At 40.7% G+C, this 25,262-nt stretch overlaps 1 protein-coding gene across 13 annotated transcripts in view; it reads left to right on the forward strand.

Moving 5' to 3' along the window:
- Positions 1-25,262, forward strand: part of KYNU (kynureninase) — a 90,403-nt gene that overhangs the window by 40,634 nt on the left and 24,507 nt on the right. For 7 of the 13 annotated variants that reach the window (XR_012154227.1, XM_073305388.1, XM_073305393.1 and 4 more), the window contains 2 exons: positions 9,381-9,479; positions 9,855-9,928. Coding sequence is in view for 8 of the 13 variants with exons in the window: in XM_073305388.1 (XP_073161489.1) it covers positions 9,381-9,479; positions 9,855-9,928 (173 nt within the window). In the remaining 5 variants the exon portion in view is untranslated. Of the gene's footprint in view, positions 1-9,380; positions 9,480-9,854; positions 9,929-11,605; positions 11,699-15,821; positions 15,945-16,070; positions 16,234-19,747; positions 19,870-20,397; positions 20,483-25,262 lie in introns of those variants that run through there. The other 6 variants (XR_012154230.1, XR_012154231.1, XR_012154229.1 and 3 more) reach the window with 5 other exon arrangements.

The following is a 25,262-nucleotide window of genomic DNA, read 5'->3' on the forward strand; positions in this document are numbered from 1 at the left end:
CCAGGGATTTTCAAAAGTACCGATGCTCAACTTCCATTGACAGTCAAGTGCTTTAACCCCTTTGATGCAATAATGATCAGGACTTGGGAAGGGTGGATTCAGGATCCTAAATTTACTGAAAATTCATGCAACACAAAGATGCAGTTCTAAACACTATTTATGTGTTGCTGGTCTGGGAGACCTTAAAAGCATGACAAGAAATTTTAGGTTTCAGAGTAGCAGCCATGTTAGTCTGTATCCACAAAAAGAAAACGAGGACTTGTGGTACCTTAGAGACTAACAAATTTATTTGAGCATAAGCTTTCGTGAGCTCCAGCTCACTTCATCGGATGCATTCAGTGGAAAATACAGTGGGGAGATTTATATACACAGAGAACATGAAACAATGGGTGTTACCATACACACTGTAATGAGAGTGATCAGGTAAGGTGAGCTATTACCAGCAGGAGAGAGGGGTGAATGGGGGGGGGACCTTTTGCAATGATAATGAAGGTGGGCCATTTCCAGCAGTTGACAAGAACGTCTGAGGAACATGTACATACACATGGGGAAATAGTTTTACTTTGTGTAATGGCCCATCCACTCCCAGTCTTTATTCAAGCCTAAGTTAATTGTATCCAGTTTGCAAATTAATTCCAATTCAGCAGTCTCTTTTTGGAGTCTGTTTTTGAAGTTTTTTTATTCAAGAATTGCCACTTCTAGGTCTGTAATCGAATGACCAAAGAGATTGAAGTGTTCTCTGACTGGCTTTTGAATGTTATAATTCTTGATGTCTGACTTGTGTCCATTTATTTTTTTACATAGAGACTGTCCAGTTTGACCAATGTACATGGCAGATGGGCATTGCTGGCACATGATGGCATATATCACATTGGTAGAGATGCAGGTGAACGAGCCTCTGATAGTGATGAAGTGAGCTGTAGCTCACGAAAGCTTAAGCTCAAATAAATTTGTTAGTCTCTAAAGTGCCACAAGTACTCCTTTTCTTTTTGAGCCTCTGATAGTGTGGCTGATGTGATTAGGCCCTATGATGGTGTCCCCTGAATAGATATGTGGACACAGTTGGCAACGGGCTTTGTTGCAAGGATAGGTTCCTGGGTTGGTGGTTCTGTTGTGTGGTGTGTGGTTGCTGGTGAGTATTTGCTTCAGGTTGGGGGGGCTGTCTGTAAGCACGGACTGGCCTGTCTCCCAAGGTCTGTCAGAGTGATAGGTTGTCCTTCAGGATAGGTTGTAGATCCTTGATGATGTGTTGGAGAGGTTTTAGTTGTGGGCTGAAGGTAATGGCTAGTGGCGTTCTGTTATTTTTTTGTTGGGCCTGTCCTGTAGTAGGTAACTTCTGGGTACTCTTCTGGCTCTGTCAATCTGTTTCTTCACTTCAGCAAGTGGGTATTGTAGTTGTAAGAATGCTTGATAGAGATCTTGTAGGTGTTTGTCTCTGTCTGAGGGGTTGGAGCAAATGCGGTTGTATCGTAGAGCTTGGCTGTAGACAATGGATCGTCTGGTGTGGTCTGGATGAAAGCTGGAGTCATGTAGTGGTTAGTAGGTTTCCAGTACAGGGTGGTGTTTATGTGACCATCGCTTATTAGCACCGTAATGTCCAGGAAGTGGATCTCTTGTGTGGACTGGTCCAGGCTGATGGTGGGATGGAAATTGTTGAAATCCTGGTGGAATTCCTCAAGGGCTTCTATTCCATGGGTCCAGATGATGAAGATGTCATCTATGTAGTGCAAGTAGAGTAGGGGCATTAGGGGACAAGAGCCGAGGAAGCGTTGTTCTAAGTCAGCCATAAAAGTGTTGGCATACTGTGGGGCCATGCGAGTACCCATAGCAGTGCCGCTGATTTGAAGGTATACATTGTCCCCAAATGTGAAATAGTTATGGGTGAGGACAAAGTCACAAAGTTCAGCCACCAGGTTTGCCGTGACATTATCGGGGATAGTGTTCTTGACGGCTTGTAGTCCATCTTTGTGTGGAATGTTGGTGTAGCGGTCTTCTACATCCATTGTGACTACGATGGTGTTTTCAGGAAGATCACTGATGGATTGTAGTTTCCTCAGGAAGTCAGTGGTATCTCGAAGGTAGCTGGGAGTGCTGGTAGCGTAGGGAGGAGTCTACATAGTTGGACAATCCTGCTGTCAGGGTGCCAGTGACTGAGACGATGGGGCATCCAGGATTTCCGGATTTATAGATCTTGGATAGCAGATAGAATACCCCTGGTCACGGTTCCAGGGGTGTGTCTGTGCGGATTTGTTCTTTTGCTTTTTCAGGGAGTTTCTTGAGCAGATGGTGTAGTTTCTTTTGTTAACCCTCAGTGGGATCAGAGGGTATTGGCTTGTAAAAAGTGGTGTTGGAGAGCTGCCTAGCAGCCTCTTGTTCATATTCCAACCTATTCATGATGACGACAGCACCTCCTTTGTCAGCCTTTTTGATTATGATGTCAGAGTTGTGTTCTGCACAGCTGAGGTTATGGGGCAAGTGATGCTGCTTTTCCACAATTTCAGCCCGTGCACATCAGTGAAAACACATGTAGAAGTCCAGTCTGTTGTTTCAACCTTCAGGAGGAGTCCACCTAGAATCCTTCTTTTTGTAGTGTTGGTAGGAAGGTCTCTGTGGGTTAGTATGTTGTTCAGAGGTGTGTTGGAAATATTCCTTGAGTCAGAGACGTCGAAAATAGATTAACAGATCCAGAAGAGTACCCAGAAGTTACCTACTACAGGACAGGCCCAACAACAAGACTTTGTGACTAGCTCACCTTACCTGATCACTCTCGTTTCAGTGTGTATGGTAACATCCATTGTTTCATGTTCTCTGTGTATATAAATCTCCCCACTGTATTTTCCACTGAATGCATTCGATGAAGTGAGCTGTAGCCTGTGAAAGCTTATGCTCAAATAAATTTGTTAGTTTCTAAGATGCCACAAGTCCTTCTTTTCTTTTTGCGAATACAGACTAATACGGCTGCTACTCTGAAATTTTTCTTTTTAAGAAATTTTAGACATTCAAAGACCCTTATAGGTACTACCCTCTGCAATATCTAAATACTATACATTTATACAAAGTTAACAGGTTTCAGAGTAGCTGCCGTGTTAGACTGTACCCGCAAAAAGAAAAGTTAACAGACTCTTCTACCATACTCAGACACCCTAAATATTGAGGACATTTACTTCAGCAATTTCCAGACTGTGGACAGTTTGTTATACTTATAAGAAGCACACAGGATCTTTATAGGGAAGAAGGCAGCTCTCTCTCTCTCTCTCTCTCTCTCTCTCTCTCTCTCACACACACACACACACACACACACACACACACACACACACACACACACACACACACACACACACACACACACACACACACACACACACACACAGTCCTGCCAGTTGATGTTTATAGTTCCCAGTCCAGAGTCTGGATCAATCTAGTGGCCAGCCAGATTGGATGCAGAGGGAAGCAGGGCTCTGTCAGATGCGATCCGATGCTCCTGGAGTGTGGCAAGATGAACCCAAAGTCCCATGGCAAAGCACCCTGTTCTTACAGTCCTTTTTCTCTGTTGAAGTCTATAGATTTTGCTGTGTCAGTTTCTGACTGGTTACTCCTTGATTGGTGTTAACATTCCAAAATACCTGTGAGAGGGTCATCCTGTCCTGGTTTCGATTTAATCAGTTATCTTTAGGGGTTCCAGCCTTCACATCAGGGTTGTCAATTTGCCCTTCCTCACTCATGGATACGCATTGATGGTTCTTTGGCATCAACAAATCTCGATAAGTGTCTTCGCTCCTCCTTTCTTGACCATCTGGTTAACAATGGCCTTCACACTGTTTCTTTTCCCGATGTATGCATTCCTCATTCACACAAACAGTCTCTTACAGAGACCAAACAGTCTTTTACAGAGACTCTGAGAATACAAACAGTAGTATTTTATATCAGCAAAAAGGCATTGCAAATTAAACCTTGCTAAGTTTCACAATCAATAACTAAGACAATTTACATTGAGACCCAGGCCTTTAATGTTCCTCTACTCAACTTAACATAGACACAATACAGAATCCTGTCTCTTACTAACTAAACCTTAAAACAAAGAACTAAAGAGGGCACAATTTGTAATGCATATGGAAAAACAGAATCTCATAAGTCCCAGAGGGTCATTCCTTTCTACTATTCAAATGGGGTGGCTAGCAGGATGAAATCAAATTATACATTAATTCTTATAGTGCCATTCTAAAATCCTTCCCCTACAAGTTCATAGGTGACATGGGTGTTGACAGATCTGGTTTGCAGCTGCTTCCACAAGTTTCCAGACTTCTCCTTACAGGGGAGATCTGAGAAGCCTTTAAACAGAGGGGAAACAGAGGGGATCGAGACTAGCTGCATATATTAGGGGCCACTGTTATATGAGAGAAGGGGTAGTGGAACATGAGCCATTCCCCTAGACCAGAGCCACAAAGGAGAGAGAAATGTTCAGAAGAAAAGGGAACCAAGGCTTTGTCTACTCAGGAAAGTTGCACCATTTTACCTAAGGGTGTGATTTAAACCAATTTAGTTTAACTAGTGCAAATCCCTGTGTGAACACTCTTATTTGGATTTAAATCAGCCCTATTTTGGTTTAGCTGAATTCAGTTAGAAAGTAGTATAAGTTAAACTGAAATAAGCTGCTTTTAAACTTAGACAAGGCCTAAGTGGCAGGGAGAAGAGAAGATGGCAGAGAAGCATGCCGAGTTGATCAGCAGGGGCAGGAAGAACTGTACCCATAGGAGAGAGAGATTAATTGAAGACTAAATTAGGTATCTTAATTCTTTTTTAAAAAAGAAAGACCACCCAGTTTTCATATACAAGATGGTTAAAATACATGAATAGTTTGTCAGTATTGCTTTATCATATAAGCTCTTGATGTAACTGACAGGACTGTTACGAAATCTCTATTGATAAAAGGTTGAGTTGCTCAGTTGTCAGTGGAAACCGATGAGGCTGATGAGCTCTCTGCTGAAATGTTGTTCACACTGTAAAAAAAAAGAAAAGTTCAGGCACCTATGGCTTACTTCAGACCGAATGACGGTGTCCCTTTCTATTGTATTTCATCTCAGGCGTGCTAGGTGGAGAACTCATGTTTTCTGTGCAGCAATAGGAATAACTCAGGCTATATCCAAACCCAGACACTTCTTAATCTTTGGGTTATGAATAGATTTAGGGATAAATTCTTTATGCTCCTAATCACCCAAATAAAAGTCCTAGTGCCCCTTGTGGCTGATGGAAAACTAGCAGGGAACATTTGAACCCTTTAATTACCAAGTTCATCAATTCCTTCTTCAGATTAGGCAATCTACCAGCAACCATTAATGAAATATCTATATTTACACTACTGCCTGCAACACCATTGAGCACAAAATGCTGCTATCTCAGTTACACAGCCTCGTAAGAGTAGTCCAGGAAAGCACTGAGCTGACTTAACTCATTCATCTTGGACAGATCCCAGATAGTTATGATGAGCAAGTGTTCCTCTTTCACAGGAGCTTTCACATGTACTCTTCTGCATGGAACTATCTCCCCTCCTCTCAGCTGTTCAGTTTAGATATGAACTAACTTGGAAAGATTGTTCAACCAATATTTGAGTGACACTTACCTTTCTCTCCTCAGTGGACAGGACTCAAGCCATCACACAGATGTCATAATGCTTCATGGAAATAAGCAGATGGATGAAAATTGGTTTAAGATGTACCCAGATAAGACAGAAATGATAACTAGAAAAACTATGTTGAGCTGATCTCATTCACATCCCCTGAAGGCATCAGTCCTCCATGTCAGCACTTAGTGGTCTGATATTTAGGCAGGGAAGACTTGCAGTATCACATCACACTACTGCTCTGTACTCTCCATGACTATCCATTCAACTCCTTACCCTAACCTTTCTGGTTTCTGGTGGACTAAGGCTCAGTTACCTTAAAGACCACATCTTTCTGCCTCTTTGGGTGGGGGGTGAAACTGTTAGTGGCTAGAATGAAACTCTTAAGTGCCAGTGGAAAAAACTTTATCAAAAGGAAGCTGTAATCTTTGGGATGCCAAAAAAGGTTGGAATGAGCCATAATCATCTCATGTTCAAATCAAAATGCAAGACCCACTACACTGATGATTAATAAACCTGCACATCTCATTAACAGAAAGTAAAGTTGGGAGAACAGAAGAGAAAAGAAAGAAGGAAATGTAAAATGAAAATTGAAAGTGTGATGAGAGGAAGGAAACAAATATAATTTGTAGAACAACCCACTAAATATTATAGTCAAACAATATAGCAGAGGGAAATATTCTTCACATGAAGTTTTTAAAATCTTTTAAAAATGGAGTTTAAATGGTACAACACAATGATTGCCCTAAAACTGCTTAAACAGAGATTTAAGAGGCAAGTTCAGAAAGGTCTGAAAAAGTGTTTTAAGAAGACTGAGGTCAATTATTTATGAATTAAATTACTGATTTCCTTTTGAATTTTTTGAAATCAATTTCCTAAGTTCTCTGCTTAAACTAAGATTCCTCCCAGAGTGAAAACTCTGAACACAGACAGCTTCATTAAGCCATTAAATATTAAATGAACTAAATTAAGCTTGAAAAATCACCTCAAGCTATTTTTCCATCTTCAGTCTCTCAGATAAATGAAAATTACTACATATTGTGCCAAGCTCTCCTCAGCAGGGTGTAGGCAGTGGAGGGTATAGCATTACTTTCTTTTTTTTTTTTCATCTTTGCTTTTAGGGGCTAACCCTCTAGTCTCCTGAACCACTTAAGAAACAGCCAACTTCTAGGAAACTTTAACTTCTAAGTTCACTTTTGTATAATACATTATGTAATACAAATACTGTGCCTTCAGCCCTTTGTGTACAACATGTAGACTATTTTTAATCTCTCAAGTCCCAGTAGGAAATGCTTTAAAATCCTTCATCTTCATTTCTCTTCCTGACTTCCTTTCTAAAATGTCCCAGCTGTGCTTGCGTGAAGCTGTCAATTCCTTCTCTCCAAATGTCATTGACCATGCTGAGCTGCTACCTGCCAGTTACCAGCAATTACCCAGGCACTTTCCAACAATGCCTTTCAGAAGTTGAAATAAAGATGAGGATTCAGTGGGGACCACATGTACCTCTCCTCTACCAAAAGGAGATGGAGAGCTCCCCATGGTCTCTGTAAGCAACATTCCCACACAGCTCCCCTCCCTGCTCGTTTGGTGCAATGAGAGCTCTTTCAGTTTGCTTTAATTGCCATTTAAAATCTCTCTATATATGGAGTCTTACTGTTTACATAGCTGTGCCACACATCAGGTAGGGAAGCATGATTATCCCCAATTCAGAGATGGCAACTTGAGGTAAAGAGAAATGAGACTTGCCCAAGGTCATAAAGGAAGTCCATTGGCACTGAATTCAGATCTTCAGGGTCCCACTCTGGTGCCTTAAACACAAGGCCATCCATTCTTGTAAGGAGTCTTGTGCTAGCTCACTGAACTTCTTATTCTTTACAGTATGAAGTACCTGAAGAAGAGCACTGTGTAATTCAAAAGCTTGTCTCTTTCATCAAAAGAAATTAGTCCAATAAAAGATATTACCTCAATCACCTTGTCTCTTTAATATCCTGGGACCAACACAAGTACAACAACAACAATATGACAGACATTTTAAACAACAGGCTTTCTTTGTTCTCTTCTTTTTGCTTTCAAAGTTGCTTTTGTAGAAAGCTGGCATATTCTTTGGGAATGGGTGAACCAGTTTAATAGAAGTAAGAACTGGTCCTCACACAACTTAAATAAGTAACTTATTTACATTTTTACTGATATGTTTTTGGCCACTTATTAGTTTCTGTTGAGACTAGAAATATCAAAATACCTTAAAGGCTATTCCCAGAATAATCTGGATTTTGACTGGAACCAATGAGAATCTAGTGACAGATCTTCAGATGAGCTGCAATTCAGGGCATGTCTACACTCCGAAAATTTAAAATGACTCAACAAAAAGTGCAAAGTTCATGTGCAATAAACCCCTCTGTGGACACCTTCATCTAGAAGTTAAGTGACTTAACTTGCTGTAGTTTATTTAGGATTAAGCTACTGCAAACTCAGGCCAGAATGAGAGCATCCATAGAGGTGTTTAATGCACATTAACCTCACTTCTTTAGTTGATTCATCTTAAATATCCTGAATGTTCCTGTGTAGACAAGTTCTTGCTGTGTGAGGGCTAGAATACTTATCAAACCAAACCTGAACTCTGTTTCTATTTCAGTTCACCCATTATTAATATTTATATTGTGCAAGTGATTAGGTGCTGGCAGTTCATCCCATCATTTTGAGAGAATTTTACAGCCCCACAACTCCATTAGCAGCTTCATTAGAATTAGGTTGTCACACTTTTATACATGCTGTTTCATTCGGTTAGCTAGATAGTTTTTAGAGGGGATTAAGTATACTAAAGTATTCTTTTAATAATTTAGCTGAGATGCCTTTTGTACAACAAACAGCAAAAGAGATTTAAAAAAAAAAAACTTTGTTTTATTACAGGGCTTAGATGTATTAAAATCCATGCTCTCACTTTCATTCCTACCATGCCACTTGTAAAAAGGCCATTTGTGTCTTTAGAGAGAAATGTAAAATAGTATTAACTTGTAGTCCATGCACAAAATATGCTATTATTTTTCTTCACTTTAATGGTGTAGCATTATAGTACAAGTTTTAGATCACTCTTTTAATTTAAAAATGCTGCCATCTAGTGGTTATTGTGTGTATAAAATGTTTTGTTTCATGCTCCTTAGTTATTCCAAATTTTCAGTTCCCTAGATATGGCCATCCTGTAACATTTACAGGGAGTAGAGGGTGGAGTGGGGGTGTTAGTATAGTGTAGGGATAAGTACAATAAATTTAAAAATGCATGGTACAGTATGTGATGCTACCTCACCTGTTGCAAAATTCTAAGGGACAGATTTCCATAAGTGCTAAGGTCCCAAAATTGCAAAGGCAATGAGAGCTTCAAATATTTAGCAGCTCTGAAAATCAGACCCTTACTGTGTAACTGATATAAATAAATTATTTATCCTTGTCCTTGCAGCATGTCAAAACATGTATTTTAATTAACTATCATCTTTTATTTGTTATTAATATTTTTTCACATACCATCACAGCGTTACAATAGATCAAAATTGGGGGCCTAATAGAAGCCCATAAAATTATTCATTTGAGGATGGATATAGATTTGTGTGTGCATGTGTACACACACACACACTATACACAACTTGTTTCTATCACCAAATCAAACAGACTTTGGTGCTGGGATACGGGGAAAAATTTACTTTTTTTGCAGAGTCACTTTTATGGTATTTATCCTTTTAGGGAGTCTATTAAAGTCTTCTCTTTCCTCTAGGGTTGCTATGTTGGCTTTGACCTGGCTCATGCTGTTGGTAATGTAGAACTGCATTTACATGACTGGGGGGTAGATTTTGCCTGCTGGTGTTCCTACAAGGTGAGAGCTGCTATAGTATTTGAGAATGTTTTTAATAATTATGTTTCAGAGAAGGGTGGGCAAAGAGGATCAGATTAAATAGGAATCGTACCGGCTCCTTGGACCAAAACTCAAACAGAAGCTTTGTCTAAGGTATAAATGCAGCTACCTTGGGTATGGTGGTTTTTAAGACAAATCTGAAGAAATAAAATATTTTACAATATCTATTTTCAACAAGCTCATCACATTAAGACAATAGATGAGGCCAAAGAGCTTCAACTAAAAGCCTTATTGAAATTGTATAACCATCCTGTCTTTATTGAGGGAGGATGAGGGAATGCTGCATGTGAGAAATGATGAGAGCAAAATGTATTCATGTTAATATATTCTTTACAGTATTTAAATTCTGGAGCTGGGGGCCTGGCTGGTGCCTACATTCATGAGAAACATTCCCAGACTATAAAACCAGTGTAAGTATTTCTATATATCGAAGAAAGCCCACAGGGCTGTTGTAAAGTTTAAATGTGAAAACAGTTCTCTCTTTCTCTGTCAAAATACACTGTTGCCTTTGTGACATTGCTGATTGATTCTGTTTTTCTGACTGAGGATAAGGTTTTAGAGGTTCAGGTTCCAGGTCCAGCCAGGGCTGGAGTTCTGGTTCAACAATATTAGAATTTCATAAGATTCTTCTTTTGAGATATTGGCCCCAAATACTGGAAGTCTTCTGAGCTCAATATCTTGAGGGTAGGAAATCACAAGTATAATTTATTCTTGTGAGAATTCCCACAGTTTTGGACTGATGTCTTAAGATTCATTTGAAACAGAGAGCACTTAGGGAGGGTTCAGAATTAGGGATACATATCAACAATCCTCATTCCCAAATTTGAGGAAATTCAATTGTATAGTTCCTGTTGGACCAGGTCTTAGATAAGTAAGTAATGGTGCTTATGGTTGAAGAAGCTAGATCAGTATGCAACATCTAATATTTTTGCCTTCCCTCCTCCCCGCCCAAAGAAAATGGATGAATGTGACCACATTTGAAAAATTTAACTAAAAGTTGATTTTTTTCCCCTCAGAGGAGATAGGAATAGAGCTCTGTACATCCTTTCAGTTTTGTTTCACAAAGGTTCATGATATCTTTTTTCCATTTCAGTCCATTTGATTTTCATCTTGTGACTTTTGCTTTCAGTTTGTGGTTAGAATGAATCAGTTTTATGCAGTCAAACCAACCAAGTGGCATTCAAATTTCAAACCTCAGGGAGTTTTTAAACGAACATAGGCTGAGTTTAAATGCCTAGTCAAGCCAATATGTACTTTCAGAAGTAATTCACTGACATGAGTGGGATGAGAGAGACAAGGTGGCTGAGGTAGTATCTGTTATTGGACCAACTTCTGTTGGTGAAAGAGACAAGCTTTCAAGCTTACACAGAGTTCTTCTTCAGCTCTGTGTAAGCTCAGAAGCTTGTCTCTTTCCCCAACAGAAGTTAGTCCAATAACCAATATTACCTAACCCACCATCTCTCTCTAATATCCTGGGACCAGCATGGGTATAATAACACTGCAAACTTGAATGGGATTACTCATGTGAAGAAGGATTATCTGTATCCTCAAGTAGTTTACCAGGGTTATGGGCTAAGACCACAGTGCTACAATGAGCACTGTGAAATTAGTGAGGTGTGGGGTTCCATCTGCTCAGAGTTCATTGCAGGATCAGAGGCCTAATTTGTTTAAAAACAAAAACATCCAACCCATAACATGAAACCAATAAAAAATTGTGTGGATTGTTGTTTTCTTGCATCTCTAATATGGAATTGCTTAAATCTTCTGTTTGGCCCTACATTATAAATAGTAGTATATGACGGTATTGAAATTAAAAGTGTATATGCAGGGAGAGATATTTCAGATTACATTACAGAAAGTAAGTGCTCATGCATGCCCTAAAATGGATTGTGATTTCCAGTTTTTGTTAACGGAAGGGGTTTTTTAATTGGCAATTTCACTTTTCAGCTATACTCTAAATACTGGCTAATACAAGTTCAGGCAACAGTTAATTAACCTCATTTTATTCTAAACTGGTGACTGAGAATTTTAGTAAATTATAATAGTTTTAAACTCCATTAACACATACATGTGCACCCCCTAAATAGGTCATCTTCTTGGACTCTGCTTTCAGGTTTACATGCAATCTAATAAGAGGAAACAGTTATAACATTAAAAGTAAGTAACCCTAATCATGTCTAAAAGACTGTTTAGTGTAAACAAAATACAACAAATTTTCTTTTAAAATGTAAACACTGAGTACCTTTCTTGGACCTGAAGAAGAGCTTTGTCTAAGCTCAAAAGCTTGTCCTTTCCACCAACAGAACTTGGTCCAATAAAAGATATCTCACCCTTTTAAGTTCCCTTTTAAAGTTAGACTTTAAAAATAAAAATCTGAGTCTGTGGTTGGTGAACAAAATCAAAGACTGTTTTAGCTCTGATTAATAGTTCTCTAACTGTGGCATGCTTTCATTATAATATCTACTTTTAAAGCTAGGAAGCATTAGATCTGTTTTCTCAAAGACTTTTTAATTCATGTAAAGCTATATTCTCTGAACAGAGGTTGGCTGCATACAAAGAAATACTTGTTAAAAATGTTATATAGATGCTGTCATATTTAAAAATAGTTGGATTGTGATTTTTTTTTAATACATCAATAAATGTAAACAGTACTTTTCTGATGTAACACCTGGAGAAATTGCTGGTACTTATTTTTATTTTAGCTGGGACAAGGAAAACTAAATCTAGTTTCAAAGAGAAATAATATTATTATAACCAGTTGCATTACATTATGTGCAGCTCCTAGGCTGTCTAGACTCTTAATAGATAACACAATATTGCTGATTGGTTCTTGGAATCATCTCAATTGCTCACAACAGAGAACCCATTGTAGGGCGTGCAGCCATTTATAAACTGATCATCACAAGTTTTTATTTGCTTGAGGCAAACACCAGCAAAACTGGATGCTCTTCTGAACTATTCCACCCAGTACTTCTCTCCCACACTTTCGGTGTCCCATCTTTCTTTCTCCCTCATTACTATTTTCCTTGAACTACATGCTCTTTGTCCTCTCTGTATATGTCCCCTCTCCTTCACTCAAAAGATTAACTCATCTGCTCCAAAAGATGCACCTTCCGTTCCCTACTCCTTAACCTCCCACTAGGCTTTCAGGTCTGAAAAACAAACAAACTACCTAGCCCATCTCTGCACTTTTCCATCACTCTAGGCCTGGTCACCTTTTTATGGTCCTTGGTGTTTTCCCAACAGAACACACAGAATAGCCATCTCTTATTGCTGCTGTGTTCAAGAGTACTCTTAGGCTTTCCCCAGTCAAATACACACAATGCAGTCTGGCACTAATGTGGCCATGCCTGCTGGATCCTACAAGGATCTTCAAGCCTATTTGGGGTGGGTGGGAGAAGAAAGGGGTCAGGGTCTCACAGGGGGAAGATGTTGGGGACAGGAGAGAGGAAAGGGACTTTGTAGTGAGCCGTCTGGAGACACAGAGTGGGAAGAGTGATTTACATTTGGGGGTATGTGTGAAAAAGAGACACATAGGGGATTGGATCCCTTTCCTGAGCTTTTGAAACCTTAGTAAATGCACCAGCTTGAATTTGTGGAATGGGCTAAGATTAGAGTTTGTTACTGAACCAATTTCCCCATACATAGTCATTAAGTCCTGTACTATGCTGAGATAAATGAACATTTTAAAGTATAAATATAGCTACATGTTACATACTTTTCCAACCTGTGACCCACTGTATACATTGCAGATGGCGCTGAAGCCAAACTGTGGGTCTAAGCACCACAGAACTTTGAAGTTCAGATCAAGATCTGCATCTGAAATTTGAGGGGAGGCCCTATCTTTATCTCTATAACAGGCTCGAATCAGAATTCAGGATCAGATCCCTGAGTCCAGACAGCTGCAAATGTTAGAGATGTAGAACTTTGGGTGCAAACTTTGCAACATGAGCCCATCTCTCAGTCAAGTTACTTTAAAGCAGGACGACACAAAGTCAGAAAAGCAGGACAGTGAAAAATTGTAAGAGTAATTTTTTGTTGGGACCTTAATAGCCATAGTTCTTTTGTATATAATGAAACATGGAGATCAAATTGTTTGTTGTTAATATGCCCCAGTTGCATTCCTTTTTCCCCCTCCCACATCACCCAGCCATTTCAGATTTCCAAATAAAGCAGTGATACAAAAGAGAATTTGTCTATGTCAAAGTGCTCAATTTGATAGCTGATTCAAATGCAGAACAATTTGCTGTGTGGTGTACAATCAAATAGAGTGGAATTTAACTGTTAGTGAAGTTGCAGATTTTATGCTGTATCTAAAAAGTCTTTAATCGTCATTTGAATCAAGGATGACACCCAGTGGCCAGAAAAGTTCATTCAAACACAGAAGCCCCAAATATCTTTTCATTTTTGTCTTTCAGCCACCCTGAAGTAGGTAATTAAATTCCAATCCAGTTGATCTCTGTGTAATTTAAATGATTTGACAGATTGTTTTTAACCCATGGCCAATATTATGTAAACCACTTTAACCAACCATATTGATTTCTTTAACTTATCTCATCCTTCATAATCAAGCTATTGACTAGGCAATTATATTTATCAAAATGTTTTATTGCCTTGTAATGTAAAATGTACATTCTGGCCATCTTTCAAAGATGAAGCTCCGAGGTGTATGCCAAAGGACCTCTTGCCTGTAATTAGCAAGTATAAATTAGAGCCCAAGGTAAAACCAGGGCACAGGGTGAGAAATGGTTTTGTCGTCCCGCAAAACTTCTTGAAATTTCAACATTTTTTCCTCTTCCACATCAGGTGGAAAACAAGAGAGAGCAAGAGAGACCAACCCTAACAGCTAATAGCCTGATGGTCAGGCCACTAATCTGGGAGATGGGACACCCACATCCAAGTCCTTCTCGGCCTACTGTAGACCAGGAACTTGACTGAAGATCTTCCACATCCCAGATGAGTGCCCTGACCATCAGGTTGCTGGCTATTCCGGGATGGGTTTCTTTCAATCTCTCCTTTTGGAGCTGTTCCACTTTCCATATATAAGTAAACAGTCATTAAGTTTCCCACATGAGTACCCTAACCCCTGGGCTCTAGAGTCAGTATCTCTCCCTCTCTGTATAAATAATTAAATATTTGCTGGGCCAAAGCAGAACAGCTCCAACAGGAGAGCATAAGACACAGACTGACTCTAGATCCCAGTAGTCAGGGTAGTCCTGCTCAGCATTATTAAGCATCTTTACCTAAAATGTCAGATAGCATTTTTCTAGCTTATCTTTCCTTTCTTCCTTTAGTGGAAACTTTGTGCCAATTGACTTTTGATGTCAATGGTCGCTAGTCTGTTGACTTTGACAATAGTTGAGACCACTTCTGACACCAGGGCTGAATTTAGCCTTTCAATATCTGTTCCACCTTTTAGAATGCAAACTGATTCAGTCAGCTTGGACTCAGATGGTTTCCCCGCATAGGTATACATTGACATTTTATAATGTAAAGAGGTGTGGTCTGTAGAGCAAGGATTGAGTGTCAGGACTGAAGCTGTATGATTTAACATTTAATTCCCTAAGTTTGGGGCTGCAACAAACCCAAATACTCTGTTTCTTTTTTTCTGGAGAAGAAAGAGGGTCTAATTCTGTAAATTTAAGGCTACAAAGGAGGAAATTTTGTTTTATTCCTGACTATACTACACAGTTGCTGTGTAGCCTCAGGTGGATCACTCAGGGAGAGATGTTCAAAGATACAAATGACAGGTGCCTAGCTCCTTTGTGAACTTCTCCCTCTTAACTTCTGTGCCTCAGTTTCCCAATTTATAAAAACTTACCAAAAGGATTGTTATAAGGAAAAACTAATATTTGTCAAGTGTCTGGAATGGAAGGCACTATGGGAAAAAAAGTATTTATATTGTAGTATTTGTAGTTATAATTGAGCAGTTTCTTTAACCGTTTTTTTTAACCCTTCTTTTTTGCTGTGCAAAACAACCTGACTGAATCCTGGGTTAGAGGAAAAGAAAAAAAAATCCTAGCTGAATCCTTATAATAAAAAGTACAGCACCTTTTAATAAGATGAAAAGAAAATAAATGTATATAAAGCAGCCATGAGAATAATAGATAAGCCTTGGCAGAAGAGTAAATAAATATTCTACACCGTCTAATGTTTAAAATGAAAGGATTTATCAAGCTTTTACCTGCTGCTTGTCTGCGCTAAAGTTGAGTTTAAAAATAAACAGTTTGTTTGATGTGGTGGAGGAGTGCCGTACACACAGGAAACAGCTGATACCCCAAAAGCATCTCATTTTTATTATAGAAACAAAATATCAAAGGAAAAACAAGAAGGCCATAGCTATTTCATACACACCAGGCTCCCACTTCGAAAAGCTTGGGATCTTCAAACAAGATCTTGGTTGTTGGTTTCTTGATTGTTAGAAAGGTGAGAATTCAACCTTTTCTGGAGGGTTGCCTTTCTTTTTGACTGTATGGTCCCTAACAAAAACTCAAGGGCCTGGGTTCGTCCTCTTACAAAAACCTTATCCCAGTATGCCTTCCTGGTTTTAAGATGATTAAAGACCAGCAAATACCATCTAAGCTGCCTGATGATTTAGAGGTCCTGAGCACTCACAACTCTATTGACAGCATGCATATGCTCAGCATCTCTGAAAATCAAGCCTATAAGCTGTCTGCTTTGCATCTGATTGTTCCATCTCCGTCCCTTCCAGCTGGTAAGTGTTCCTGGCTCCTATGATATTTTTTACTTCAGTTTATTGGGTTTCTTATTACTGTTATTTTATTCCTTTGAGGAAATAAATGAGGAAATGCTACATAACCATATTTTGGGATTTGAGCCCTCAGTGCTGTGACAAAAATGGCTGAAGCTGCTGTAAAGATAATGCATCTGCCCATCTTTGGGAGTAGAATTATTCTAAGGAAGAAAAAATGGTTCTCAAATAGGGCAGTAATGTTGCTTAGTCTATGCTGGAAAAAACTATGGCTGCTTTTGTGAAGGTGTTTATATGGACAATAGACACATGGCTTGATTTTCATTGACCTTCATTCCTCTTGAGGCCAGCTGGAGCTGCAGATCTCAGCCCTTCTGAAAATCAAGCCAAAATAAACAGTAACCTGGCCAAAGGAAGGATGTGAAGGAGCACTGTAGGAGACTTCTGAGAAGCTGTGCTCAATGGAGCAAGGTCAAAAGTTAGTGGTAACTGATAAAAAAATGTACTGGGTGCAGTTTGTAGAAAGATTTGTTGTTAGTACCAGTGAAATCAAATAGTTGGGTAATGTAGCTGTAAGCTGTTCGGGAAATGCAACATGTGTGTCCTGAGTGCATAAACTATCCTAGACTATGACAGAAGTAAACTGTTTCCCTGCCAAGTCAATGAGAGCAATTTAGCTCCTTAAGCTAATTTAAAAACCAAAACCTAAAATCCCCCATGGAAGAGACAGTTTAGGAATAAAGGCACTGGCTAATTAGGTTTAATTGCATTGTCTTGGGACAAGTGATTTATTAGGCCAATCTAGACCCTTGATGGGGCTGCAGGGGTATGTTCTTGGATTCACCATCTGAATGGCAAATATCCAAGAGCATTATTTAGCTTTGGAAGGAGTTTTAGGTTATGAAGGAGAGGCTGGTTAATATGCTTTCCATCTATTCCCATTCTCATTTTTTCAGCTTTGGGCCTCCCATTATGTCTGTCTTCATCAGAATTACTGGTCTAGTTGATGCAGGGAAGGTGTAGACATGACATATCTTGATTTTATTGAGGCTTTTGACACAATTACACATGACATTCTCATAAGCAAACTAGAGAAATGTTGTCTAGATGAAAGTACTATAAGGTGGGTTCAAAACTGGTTGAAAGACCATACTCAAGAGTAGTTATCAGTGGTTTGATGTCTCATTGGTGAGACATATGTAGTGGCATCCCACACAGATCTGTCCTGAGTCTGGTAGTATTCAATATTTTCATTAATGACTTAGATAATGTTGTAGAAAGTGTGCTTACAAAATTTGCAGATGACACCAAGGTTTGAGGGGTTGCAAGCACTTCAGAGGACAGGATTAAAATTCAAAAGGACCTTGACAAACTGCAGAACTGGTCTGAAATCAACAAGATGAAATTCAAAATAGACAAGTGCAAAGTACTACATTTATGAATGAAAAATCAAATGCATAACTACAAAATGGGGAGTAACTGGCTTGGCAGTAGTGCTTCTGAAAAGGGTCTAGGAGTTTTTGGTGGATCACAAATTGAATATGACTCACCAACTGGATGTAATCGCAAAAAAGCCTAAGTGTCTGGGGTGTATCAACAGGGGTATCAATGTATAAGACCCAAGAGGTAATTGTCCTGCTCTACTTGGCAGTGGTGAGGCCTCAGCTGGAGTACGGTGTCTGGTTTGGGACGTCCCCTTTCATAGGAAAGATGTGGACTAATTAGAAAGAGTACAGAGAAGAGCAAGTAAATTGAAAAAAGGTTTAGAAAAGCTGACCTATGAGGAAAGGTTAAAAAAACCTTGGCATGTATAGTCTTGAGAAAAGCAATCTGAGGGAGGTCCTGATCAGTCTTCAAATACATTAAGGAATGTTATAAAGGGGACAGTGATCAGTTGTTTTCCAGGTCCAGGGAATGTAGGACAAGCAATGGCTTTATCTGTAGCAAGGGAGATTTAAGTTAGATATTAGGAAAAACTTTCTAACTATGAGGATAGTTAAGCACTGGAATAGATTTCCAAGTGATATTGTGAAATTACCATCATTGGAGGTTTTTAAGAACAGCATACACAAACACCTATCAGGGACAGTCTAGGTATACTTGGTCCTGCTTCATCACAGATGGCTAGATGAAATGACATCTCAAGATCCCATCCAGCTCTATATTTCTATGACTTATTTAGATTTTAATATCCTTGGGACAAGGAATGTATCTTTCTGTTTATAAAGTGCTGTGTATATTTGTAGTCCTATATAGCCATAAATATGTTGCAATAATGTTATCAGAGTTAGGTAAAATTGATTTTTTGTGTGTGCGTGGAATATGCCACTCACATTCTCTTTATTCTTTCCATGTCACCCATCAGTTCATTCCTAGACAATTGTTCACCATTTCAATGAATCCAATCACATTTCCGAAAATTATGGTTTTCCACAAACTTTTGGGGAACTGAAAGTTTTTAGTAGAACCTGTGGTAATGGGGTTCACTCACCATTCTGGCATCTCCTGCTGGCTGTCCTGGGGATTAGCTCAGTTCGCCAGGGTGCCCTCCTCTGGTGGTGGCTCACTGCCATCACTCCTGCTCTAGGATCCACATCAAGGACCGCGGCGTCCTCTTCAGCAACACAGACCTCCGGCCATGCCACACACTGTGCTCCCCTCCTTCCAGGGAACCTGCAGTCCACTGTTCAGCCACTTCCCTTAGTGGCTACTGCAGAGAATTGTCTGGCCACTTCCTCATGGCCCCAACATCCTCTTTGCCCTTGCTTCAGGGCCTCATCCTGCAAACCCCAGCAGCCATCCAGGAGCTGTCTCTCGCTCCCCCGGTCCCTTCTAGCAGCACTGCTCTGTCCAGGGTGCTGGCAGTTCTCTCAGCCCTCTAGGGACACAGTCCTTCCACTCTGGGCAGAGAACTTTCCTTTTCTGCCCTCCCTTTTTGTATGGGCCTGCTTGGCTGCTCCCTTCAGTCCTTCTCTGATTGGCTGACTCCTGTGCAGCCTCCATAGGGCTCTATTAACTTCTTAGAGCCCAGTGTGGGGCAGGCGCACCATCACACCTGTGAAAACTTGAGAATCCTATTTCATGTAAATCTGTCAGTGTATGTGTCAATTTTGAAAAGCATGGTCATGAGTTCTATTCCCACCTCTTCCACTAGCTAGCCTTGACATTTCTTTGCACCTTCATACAGAACTTTACAATTATTATCTAGTCCATAGATATTATTACCTACATTTTACAAAGGAAAAAATAGGAAAGATGACTTGCTGAGGATCACAAAGTAAATCAGTATCAGAATTAGAGCCCAGGACTTTTGCCTTATGTCCCATGCTGAAATCAACTTATCCAGTGAGCCTCTTAAAGAAATCACCAAACTTCTCTGAGCCTTAGATTTCCTATCTGTACATGTATTGCTTACCCATGTGTGGCTGGAGACATCTCATGTACCATATAATTTTTTGGATTTTATGAATGATGTTTTTAAAATGTTGCCCTCTCCCAACTTTATTCCTTTCAAAAGGTGAAACCTTATCCTGTAAGTGAAAGAGCATCCTATTTAGAGCCATATCCTCTACAAGTTCTCTCATATCCAATGCTGATTCATCAAAATCAAGATGTTTCCAGGAGCCTGTTGGATTTTGAGTAAGTTGTGGTAGGCCGCATGGTTACCTGCTTAGCTGCTCAGTAGACCACCTGCAGACTGACAGGAAGCCAAGAGTTTGGAGGCCCTGACTTCTGAGCTCCCAGACTCCAGCTTCTCCTCAGCTTGTCAAACAATTTGATGTGGATCCAGGAGCCTGCAAGCCCTGGCTCCCAAGCCCATAGGATACTGGCTCCATTGGGCTTGCAGCCTCCCAATTCCCCATCAGGCACAATAACAGGTAGCTGGGACTCTGGGAGCTCTGGGTGTGCTGGATCACAGGCTTCTGGCTCCTTGACAGCCTCATCTCCTAGGACTTCCAGAGTCTGTTGCTTCCAGAGCAGACCACCAGATGACCTGCCTCTGAGCTGGGGAACACAGGGCTCCCAGGATCGAGAGTTGCGTTCTTTTTTGAATTTCCATTTCACAGCACATTCTGAAATTTTGTGGGGGTTGTTCCAAATGGGAACTACACCAAATTTAGAAATATCAAAATCTGACAGAAAAATGAATTACTTTTCTCTGTTCAGCTTGAATCCTGATGGAAACCAGCAAACAGAGCTGTAAACAGGGGAGTTTGAATGGGAGTTCTGTTGGAGGAGAAGGTATCTGTAGGTATGTATATTGGTATTTATAGAGGCTGGTAGGGGCAGTGTGCTGGGAGAGATGCTGAACCCTGATTAGGGGGCGGGGCTTCTCTGACTAGGGGTCCTATAAAGGTAGCCAGCCAGTCAGGCAGGCAGCGGCACAGACAGCTACAGTGGCACAACAGCTACAGCGGCACAGGAGCCAGCAAATAGAGCTGTAAACAGGGGAGTTTGGGTGGGAGTTTGTAAGGGGAGTTTGGGGGGAAGACTAAGAGAGCCAGGCAGAGGAACAGACAGGCTAGTGAAGGGAGTGTGTGGTGGTCTGGCAGTGTTTTGGTGCTCATTGGGGGTTTGTTTTGCTGTGGGTGGTGGTGTTTTGGTTTGGTTTGTGTTTTCCGGACTAACAGGACTTAGGTGAGAAGGCGATGACAGATACAGAGGCAGCAGTGGGAGTGACCCAAGCAGTGGAAGACACAATGAAGATGACTGGATGTAGAAGCTGCAGCATGTACATGATCCAGGAGGGGGTACCTGAAGAGAGTTTCGTCTGCATGAAGTGCTGCCTGATAGAGCTGATGGAAGAAAAGATCTGAGGATTGGAGATGCAGGTGGAAACTCTGGTCGAGTTTAGAAGGGGGTTGGAATGGACGATGGAGCAAAGACATGAGGAGGCTCAAGGGAAAAGCTCAGACTTGCAGGTGGAAGCAGGACCAAAGAACTCTGAGGGGATACTGCTGGGTGAGGAAAGTGGACAGTGGAAGCATGTGACAAAGAGACCCAGGCAGAGGAAAAGACGAGCTAGTGAAGGAGAAACGGAGCTCAGGAATAGGTTTGCGGAGTTGGAAAATGAAGAAGGGGCACAGCAGGTGGTCACTGAAGGTGAGAGGGCAAGGAAGAAGAGAAGAGCAGCTAGCCCTATAGGAAGAGGGCAAGAGTCAATGGATATAACAACACCAAGGAGGATATGGGATGGGTTTCAGAGGATTGCAAAGGACAATAGGAATCGAGAGGACTTGCAGCCAGAGGGAACAGGGGATATACTGGAGAATCGCACGATCGCCAGGAAAAGCCAGGTCTATGTGACTGGGGACTCATTACTGAGAAGAATAGACAGGCCTGTAACAAGAGCTGATCCAGAGAACAGAAGGGTGTGCTGTCTGCTGGGTGCTAAGATACGGGATGTGGACCTGAGGCTGAAGAGGATCCTAATGGGAGTGGGAAAGTATCCACTGATTTTCCTTCATGTGGGAACAAATGATACGGCTAGATTCTTGCTGGAATGTATCAGGGGAGACTATGCCAGGCTGGGGAAGACGCTCAAGGAAATCAAGGCTCAAGTGATCTTCAGTGGGATTCTGCCTATTCCTAGAGAAGGGCAACAAAAGTGTGACAAGATTATGATGCTCAACAGATGGCTCAGGTAGTGGTGCTATAAGGAGGGCTTTGGGATGTATGGCCACTGGGAAGCATTCATGGACAGAAGACTGTTCTCTCGGGATGGACTTCACCTGAGGAGGGAGGGAAATAGATTTCTAGGATGGAGGATAGCAAAACTGATCAAGAAAGCTTTAAACTAGGAATCTGGGGGAGATGGTTGGGAGATGTCCAGGTAATGTCTACGCCGGATTTTAACATTGAGAGGGAAGAAAACGAAGTAAGAAAGGATATCGCTGTGGGTAGGAGAATGGACATAAGGAGGAAGGGTAGTGTACATACCAGTCTAATAGGTGATACTGGAAATAAAATGTCTGTGCCCAATTGGGTAAAGAATGTGAGCGAGGCCAAACAGCAAAAATTAAGATGTTTGTGCAAGGAGCCTAAGTAACAAAATGGAGGAACTAGAGCTACTGGTGAAGGAAGTGAAACCAGATATTATAGGGTTAACAGAAACATGGTGGAATAGTCGTCATGACTGGACTACAGGTATTGAAGGGTCTGTGCTGTTTAGGAAAGACCGAAATAAAGGCAAAGGCGGTGGAGTAGCATTGTATATCAATGATGAGGTAGACTGTAAGGAAATAAGAAGTGATGGAATGGATAAGACAGAGTCTGTCTGGGCAAAAATCACATTGGGAAAGAAAGCTATTAGAGCCTCCCCTGGGATAGTGCTTGGGGTGTGCTATAAACCGCCAGGATCCGATATGGGTAGAGACCTCTTTAATGTTTTTAATGAGGTAAATACTAATTGGAATTGTGTGATCATGGGAGACTTTAACTTCCCAGATATAGACTGGAGGACAAATGCTAGTCATAATAATAGGGCTCAGATTTTCCTGGATGCAATAGCTGATGGATACCTTCGCCAAGTTGGATATAGCTGATGGATAACTTCGCTGAACCAACAAGAGGGGATGACATTTTAGATTTGGTTTTGGTGAGTAGTGAGGACCTCATAGAAGAAATGGTTGTAGGGGACAACCTTGGTTCGAGCGATCATGAGCTAATTCAATTCAAACTAAATGGAGGGATAAACAAAAATAGATCTGTGACTAGGGTTTTTTATTTCAAAAGAGCTAACTTTAAAAAATTAAGGAAATTTAGTTAGGGAAGTGGATTGGACTGAAGAACTTGTGGACCTAAAGGCAGAGGAGGCCTGGAATTACTTCAAGTCAAAGTTGCAGAAACTATCAGAAGCCTGCATCCCAAGAAAGGGGAAAAATTCATAGGCAGGTGTTGTAGACCAAGCTCGATGAGCAACCATCTCAGAAAGGTGATTAAGAAAAAGCAGAAAGCCTACAAGGAGTGTAAAATGGGAAGGATTAGCAAGGAAAGCTACCTTATTGACCTTATTTGAGGTCAGACCATGTAGGGATAAAGTGAGAAAGGCCAGAAGCCCTGTAGAGCTGGACCTTGCAAAGGGAATTAAAACCAATAATAAAAGGTTCTATAGCCATATAAATAAGAAGAAAACAAAGAAAGAAGTGGGACCGCTAAACACTGAGGATGGAGTGGAGGTTAAGGATAATCTAGGCATGGCCCAATAGCTAAACAAATACTTTGCCTCAGTCTTTAATGAGGTTAATGAGGAGCTTAGGGATAATTGTAGGACGGCAAATGGGAAGGAGGATATGGAGGTAGATATTACCACATCCGAGGTAGAAGCCAAACTCAAACAGCTTAATGGGACTAAATCGGGGGGCCCAGATAATCTTCATCTAAGAATATTAAAGGAACTGACACATGAAATTGCAAGCTTTTAATGAATCTGTAAACTCAGGGGTTGTACCGTATGACTGGAGAATTGCTAACATAGTTCCTATTTCTAAGAAAGGGAAAAAAAGTGATCTGGGCAACTACAGGCCTGTGAGTTTGACCTCTTCAGTATGCAAGGTCTTGGAAAAAAATGTGAAGGAGAAAGTAGTTAAGGACATTGAGGTCAATGGTAACTGGGACAAAATACAACATTGTTTTACAAAAGGTAGATCATACCAAACCAACCTGATCTCCTTCTTTGAGAAGGTAACAGATTTTTTTAGACAAAGGAAACACAGTGGATCTAATTTACCTCGATTTCAGTCAGGTATTTGATATGGTTCCACATGGGGAATTATTAGCTAAATTGGAAAAGTTGGGTTTCAATATGAAAATTGAAAGCTGGATAAGGAACTCGTTAAAGCGGAGACTACAATGGGTCATACTGAAAGGTGAACTGTCAGGCTGGAAGAAGGTTACTAGTGGAGTTCCTCAGGGATCAGTTTGGGGACTAATCTTATTTAATCTTTTTATTACTGACCTTGGCACAAAAAGTGGGAATGTGCTAATAAAGTATGCAGATGACACAAAGCTGGGAGGTATTGCCAAAACAGAGAAGGACCGGGATATCATACAGGAAGATCTGGATGACCTTGTAAACTGGAGTAACAGTAATAGGATGAAATTTAATAGTGAAAAGTGTAAGGTCATGCATTTCGGGATTAATAACAAGAATTTTTGTTATAAACTGGGGACGCATCACTTAGAAGTAACAGAGGAGGAGAAGGACCTTGGAGTATTAGTTGATCACAGAATGACTAGGAGCCGCCAATGTGATATGGCTGTGAAAAAAGCTAATGTGGTCTTGAGATGCATCAGGCGAGATATTTCCAGTAGAGATAAGGAGGTGTTCATACTGTTATACAAGGCACTGGTGAGACCTCATCTGGAATATCGTGTGCAGTTCTGGTCTCCCATTTTTAAGAGAGATGAATTCAAACTGGAACAAGTACAGTGAAGGAATACTAGGATGATCCGAGGAATGGAAAACCTGTCTTATGAAAGGAGACTCAAAGAGCTTGGCTTGTTTAGCCTAACCAAAAGAAGGCTGAGGGGAGATATGATTGCTCTCTATAAATATATCAGAGGGATAAATATCACAGAGGGAGAAGAATTATTTAGGCTTAGCACCAATGTGGACACAAGAACAAATGGATATAAAGTGGTCATCAGGAAGTTTAGACTTGAAATTAGATGAAGGTTTCTAATCATCAGAGGAGTGAAGTTCTGGAACAGCCTTCCGAGGGAAGCAGTGGGGGCAAAAGACATATCTGGCTTCAAGACTAAGCTTGATAAGTTTATGGAAGGGATGATATGATGGGATAGCCTAATTTTGGCAATTAATTGATCTTCAACGATTAGCGGTTGATATGTCCAATGGCCTGTGATGGGATGTTAGATGGGGTGGGATCTGAGTTACTACAGAGAATTCTTTCCTGCGTTTCTGGCCGGTGAGTCTTGCCCACATGCTCAGGGTTTAGCTGATCACCATATTTGGGGTTGGGAAGGAATTTTCCTCCAGGGCAGATTGGAAGAGGCCCTGAGGGTTTTTCGCC

Source organism: Lepidochelys kempii, chromosome 11, assembly GCF_965140265.1.
Source record: "Lepidochelys kempii isolate rLepKem1 chromosome 11, rLepKem1.hap2, whole genome shotgun sequence".
Taxonomy (NCBI): Eukaryota; Metazoa; Chordata; order Testudines; family Cheloniidae; genus Lepidochelys; species Lepidochelys kempii.